Source organism: Mus pahari, chromosome 23, assembly GCF_900095145.1.
Source record: "Mus pahari chromosome 23, PAHARI_EIJ_v1.1, whole genome shotgun sequence".
Classification (NCBI taxonomy): domain Eukaryota; kingdom Metazoa; phylum Chordata; class Mammalia; order Rodentia; family Muridae; genus Mus; species Mus pahari.
The window spans coordinates 17,628,478-17,634,893 of NC_034612.1; the positions used below are offsets into that span (position 1 = coordinate 17,628,478).

The 6,416-nt window shown below is 48.0% G+C and overlaps 1 protein-coding gene across 1 annotated transcript in view; it reads left to right on the forward strand.

Moving 5' to 3' along the window:
• Tmem132c (transmembrane protein 132C) overlaps window positions 1–5,493 on the forward strand; it is a 307,579-nt gene extending 302,086 nt beyond the window's left edge. The window contains exon 9 of the mRNA XM_021187016.2: window positions 3,947–5,493. Coding sequence (XP_021042675.1) covers window positions 3,947–5,131 — 1,185 coding nt within the window. The 3' untranslated portion in view covers window positions 5,132–5,493. The remainder of the gene's footprint in view (window positions 1–3,946) is intronic.
• Window positions 5,494–6,416: the final 923 nt, after the last annotated feature.

Sequence of the window (6,416 nt, forward strand, 5' to 3'; positions counted from 1 at the left end):
CTCCTCCTCCTCCTCCTCCTCCTCCTCCTTCTCATCTTTGGACAAAATTCTAAGTGTGCCAAGCCCTCTCCCACTCTGAAAGTCTACTTGTTTCTGAAAGTCCACTCCCCACACATAGCTGCTTGCAGACCTCCATTGCTAACCCTAATTCAAAAGTTATGGGTTACTCTCTCCTCCTTCTCCCTTTCCTTCTCCTTCTCCTCCTCCTCCTCCTCCTCCTTCTCTTTCTCCTTTCCCTCCCCCTCCTCCTCCCAGCAGCTGATAAGATTTACAACTTACTTGCCCTGTTATTTTGCTCCCAGACTCAAATAAAAATGGTCCTTGTGTTTAAAAGGAGAGGAAGACATTGAGAGCAGTCAGTCCCCCTTGCTTTACCGAACTTTGCTCTGGGCCTTCTACGCCAAAGAGCAGCAGCTCAGCCTCAAATGAGCTAAATAGAATGGAGCACCCTGTGGGCAGACATTCATGCCTTCAGGTAAGCCAGATCCAGGCACCCGCACAGCACCATTCCAGAGACTCAGCCTTTACCTTCATGTTGGATTTCAGGGTCACCATTGCCTAGAATGTTCTAGAATGTTGCCTTCCTCATTCCAAATTCCTCCTAAAACTTGTAGCCAGGCTATTGACAATTCTTGCTCTCCTTTATCCATCTCTGCCTACCTGCCTTGTGTGTGTGTGTGTGTGTGTGTGTGTGTGTGTGTGTGTGTGTGTGTGTGTTTGTATGTGTGTGTGTGTTTCTTCCCAGTTCTGAGTAAACACATTGGCTGTTGTGTCTGTTGCATAAAGCATCTCAAGTGATTCACTTGCCTGTCCCCACCCCTTCTCCTTCTCCTTCTTTTCTTTGAGAAGGGGGTCTCATGTAGCCCAGGCTGGCCTCCAACTTGCTATGTAGCTGACACTGGCACCCAACTCTTTTGCATTACCTTTTTTTATATTTATTTATTTTATGTATATGAGTATACTGTAGCTGTACAGATGGTTGTGAGCCACCATGTGGTTGCTGGGATTTGAACTCAGGACCTTCAGAAGAGCAGTCAGTGCTCTTACCTGCTGAGCCATCTCACCAGCGGCACCCAACTCTTGATCCTCCTGCCTGCATTTCCCAAGTCCCAAGACTGCTGGCCTGTGCCAACATTACCCAGCTCAGTTTTCCATTTCTAGAAACGCTGAAAGGTCCCCACATACCTCTGCTCTCCAAGTCGTTTCTGCTTTAATTTCTTCTTTGCCGTTTTATTTCTTTATTGATCTTTCTTTTCCTCGTTTATTTTAATTCGGTCTTTTCCAGTTGTTCCCACATCTCCAATATTAGCCTGATCATCTTATTAATAGTAAATTTTTATTTTCTGCTAATAGTAGCAGTAATAGCAGCAGCAGTAATAGTAGTAGTAGTAGTAGTGTGTGTGTGTGTGTGTGTGTGTGTGTTTTACAGTGCACAAGTGGCGATTAGAGGACAAACTTAAGGAGTCTGTTCTCTCTTTCACGTTGACACAGGTTTTTGAGATTGAACTCATGTCTCCAGGCTTGCAAAGCCAGTGTTTTTAATCTACTGAGCCATCCCTCAGACCTCCTGTGTGTTTTTTTTTTTTTTTTTGAGGCAGGGTTTCTCTGTGTAGCCCTGGCTGTCCTGGAAGTCACTCTGTAAACCAGGCTGGCCTCCAACTCAGAAATCGCCTGCTTCTCCTCTGCCTCCCAAGTGCTGGGATTAAAGGCGTGCGCCACCACACCCAGCTCCCGTGTATATTTTTAACATGCCTCTTGTGGCCCACCTACAGATAGAGTTTTGTTTTAATCAGGGGAGCCTTGTGCAACAGCAGTTGCCTTATCTCACTCTGCTCCCTAGGAACTCCATGTGGTTTGATGTGTTTGATGATCCAGTTTCGTGTCTGTTTTCCTGCTTGCCTTCCCTGCGGCACACTCCTTGCAGCACACTGGCAGTGCCACACCAGACCAGATCTGAGTGCGGGGTTCCTTATTCCCACCAGTGTCAGAGAGGAGATAGATTTCCCCACCCGTCATAGGTGGAGAGGCTCACACTCCCCCCCCCCAACCCCCTCTTGCTGCACCAATAGAGTCTAAGACGGGTGTGACCCATGGGCAAACAGAAAGGCTCCCACAATCAAGACTGCTCTGGTAGTAAGAGAAGAGCATAGCAGTGAGCCTTCAGGAAAAGGATGAGCATAACCTTGCTGGGAGCAGCCAGCCATGGGGACTGGCAGTGGCTGACCCCTGGGTCTCCAGCACAGTAGGGCTCTGCTAGCTTCTTGCTAACCTGACGGGCTGAGGGACACTCTTGTTAAACTGACAGGAAAGGCATCCTCTGAATATCAGCTGATGCCTAAAAGGCATACATGCTCTGTGATTCCCCTTTTAGAATCTCAAAAGTTCAAGTTTTTGCTATCAATGCCTAGGTGATGGATCTGTCCGTGGTGCTGAAGGTGAGTGCTCCCACAGGAAATGCCCTGGAGCATCCTAGCTATGTGAATCTGTGTCCACCATTGCACTGTATTGTCCCTGGGCTATACAGCAGGATTTGGAAAATCGGTCCAGGACATTTCTTGTCCAGGAACTTTTAAACTGCCTTCTCTGTTCTCTACAATGGGACATGAAGCCCTGGGTGTGGCTGTTTGGTCATTGACTGAATGATTGCAAGTCTTTTTAGTGACATTCACGGTCCCTGACACTCACCTGAGCTTTCTTAGTCTGATGCTGCTGAGCTGAGTCCACCAAGTGTCACGGCTATCTACCTGACAGTCCTTCAAAGAGTGTGCCACATGCATCAGGTTCATTCAAAGGGAAGATATTCTTGCTCCTCTGTTTCCCCCACAAAGCAAAAGATATCTCTAAGACCTTGGGAAAGCATAGGGTGGGGAAGGCCCCTGAGTTAGGGTTCTCCAAAGGAACAGAACTGAAAGGATGAATAACTTACATTGAAAGGAGATCTATTAGCATGACTTACTGGTTGTGGTCCAGGTAGTTCAACAATGGCTGTCTCATGATGGAAAGGTGGAGAACCTGGGTGTTGTTCAGTATGTGAGCTTGGATGTCTCAGCAGCCTCAATCCGACTCAGGAGTTCTGGATGATTCCCAGAGATCTATTGGTCTTCAGGCCATGTTGCAATCCTGAAGACTTTTGATTTAATACCAGCTTCAGCAACAGAGTAGATGAACTTGCCAGCAAGAGTGAGAGCAGGCAGGCAAAAAGCTAAGCTTCTTTCCTCTGTGTCCTCTTTCCACACTGGAGGTGTGGTCCAGGTTTAGAGCCGGGCTTTGTGTTTTAAATCATTTGATTAAGAAAATCCCTCGAAGGGTTTGCAACAACAACAACAAAAAAGGTTTAAGTTGATTCTGGATGTAGTCAAGTTGACAACCAAGATTAGCCATCACATGACAGACAAGAAACTTTCTCCTTTTTTTGAGACCACAGGATGACCTTGAGCTCCTGAGACTCCAGCCTCCAACTCCCTCCCAAGTGCTGAAGTAAAAAGCATCCACCACCACTCCTAGTCTATACAGTGCTAGTTACTCCTAGTCAAACCCAAGGGTTTCATGTACTGTAAGCAAGCTCATCACCAACCGCCACACATTCCCAGCCTATAGTTTTCGGTTTCAGGTCTTTGGCTCTGACATAATTTCCTGCCTTTGCTTCCTACCTCGACAAACCCTCTGATGGCCTGTGAGCCCAGGAATAAGTGATTGGCAAATAACAAAAAGCCAACCCAGATTGGATAGATGACCTTGCCAGCTAGATGAACTCCAGCATATGGCTTATGCTAGAGCTGTGTCATGGCATCTCTCTGACTGATGGAAAGCCTGTTTGCTTCCCCTAGGACATTGGCACTAGATCAGGACTTCATGTCACACTTCCTGTTGCTTTGGTAGTGTTTTAAGAGGGGTTCCACGAGATAAGGCTCTTCCCACGTGGGTCTCATGGTCTCTCTCCCTGCAGGAAGCTATAATCAGCACGTGGCTCCAGTTCAGTGATGGCTCAGTGACACCCCTGGATATCTACGACTCCAAGGACTTCTCCTTGACTGCCATCTCTTTGGACGAGGCTGTCGTGTCCATCCCCCAACCCCTCTCGCCTTGGTGGCCCACTGTGGTAGCTGAAGGGGAAGGCCAGGGCCCGCTGCTCCGGGTTGATATGTCCATTGCCGAAGCCTGTCAGAAATCCAAGCGCAAGAGTGTGCTGGCTGTTGGCATTGGCCACGTGGGGGTCAAGTTTGGATGGGATGATGCTGACTCCAGCCAGACTGGAGAGAAGGATGAGGAGGAGATCAAGAACCACGCCAGTGATCGTCGGCAGAAGATTCAGGACCTGGAACGCCCAGGCCAGGATGAACTATACCACGGCAACTTTCCTGGGGATCGTGAAGAATGGGTGCTGAGTGCTACCACCACTACCAAGTCCCTGCTAGATAACAACGTGGGGAAGAGTGGCAGGCGGGACGGGGCCAGGCTACACAGCATACCCATTGACTTCACCAACTTCCCAGCCCATGTGGACCTCCCCAGGGCCAAGGCTGGAGGCACACTGGAGGAGAATGGTCTCATGCAGACAGCCCATGGCTTGAGTGACCTAGAGATTGGGATGTATGCCCTCCTGGGTGTCTTCTGCCTGGCCATCCTTGTCTTTCTCATTAACTGCGCCACCTTTGCCTTCAAGTACAGGCACAAACAGGTGCCTCTGGAAGGCCAGGCATCCATGACCCACTCTCATGACTGGGTCTGGCTGGGCAATGAGGCCGAGCTCTTGGAGAACATTGGGGACCTGTCCCCACCCCAGGACGAGCACACGACCATCATAGACCGAGGGCTGGGGGGCTGTGAGGAGAATAACCATTTGCTTCTCAATGGCGGCTCCCAGAAGCACATGCAGAGCCAGGTCCACAGGCCACCAGGCTCCGGGGGACGTCAGCCCAGGGAACCCAGGCAGGAGCCTGCAACCTCACCCACCTCCAAGATGAAGAAGGTCAAGTTTGCCACGTTCACCATCCCACCTGAGGAAAGCTGCCCCACGGTGAACTCCATCCTCAGCGGGGAAGATGATATCAAGTGGGTTTGTCAAGACCTGGATGTGGGCGCACCCAAGGAACTCAGAACCTACCTAGAGAAATTCCAAGACAGTGTGTAGCGCTCTGGCCTCCTCGCCGACTTGGGGACGGTAGCCTCCTTCCCCACCTCCCTCAGCAGAGTAGCTGAACGGAAGGAGCTCTCAGTGGACTGAGTGAGGAAAGCTGGGGCCCACAGAATACCAGGTAGCAGGTTAGAAGCTGGGAAGGGATGTTTTTATACTAAAGCAGTTTTTTTTTTTAGCAGCAAAGGACGGTAGGTTTCCCGAAGTTTGAGTCTCTGACTCCGCAGCGAGGCAGAGTGGATCCGAAAGAGAACTGCTCAGACGTGAGAGAGTTATTTTATGAATCAAACTACACTGCAGACAAGCTACCAAAAATATTTGTTAAAAAAAATATATAAAAAGACAAATAAAAAAACACACACAAATGACTGTCGGTTTATATTTCTAATAAAGAAACAAAATGTAAAAATAGGGCTTGCTAAGAGAAGGCCTCCATTTTAATTCAGTCTTCATGTTTCTGAGGACAGTCCAGGTCTGTCAGCCTTCTGCCCAAGGAGAGGCACATCTGAACACTGGTCACCTCTTAGGAAGAATGAGAATTTTACATTTGATCTCATTATCTCTTTTTGCTTCCATCTTTCTTTCTAGGGTCCTAAGCGTCTCCATCTGATTCGATGTCTCGTTTATTTCTGAGGACCAAGTGGTATATTTTCCTAAATGAAATGTAAATTATATTTCTATTCACTCGATAGGTGTTTTCCCCTCTTTTTAAGATCATCAACGAGTCCAGTCTTTATGTTGTAACATTAACCTGTTTTTATATTATATATCCCTTGCTTTGTTAATATTTTCTGGCTTGTTTGTAAATCTTTTTTTGTTTTTTTTTGTTTGTTTGTTTGTTTTAACAATATAGCAAGCGTGCAGCTCCCCTGCATGGGGAAAGTACACCCCCTAAATCTATCATCAGCTGGGTCGGGTCAGCGAGTGGAATAGTGTTCACAGCTGTCTGAATAGGGTGTGACCAAGAGAGCAGAGTGCAGCTTGTGACGCCTGGCCACTCCCTATGGAGACAGAGACTCAATGGGTGTCTCCAGCAGTGTGGGCATAGGGATGCCTCTATGTGAAGAGCTGTGAGTGAAACCCATAAGCTCAAGGTGTGCAGAGTCAGGCAGATGGGCCAAGTCTACCACAAGATACAGCCAACCCTGTACTGAACAAACAGAAAAGATGTGTGGGGGCGGGCTTTAGTTATCTGATTTTTATCATTGGGCAAGACGAACCAGCATAAACTCAAAATGATTTTAAAAAAAAAAAAAATCTACGTTAGATTGTCAAACTGCAG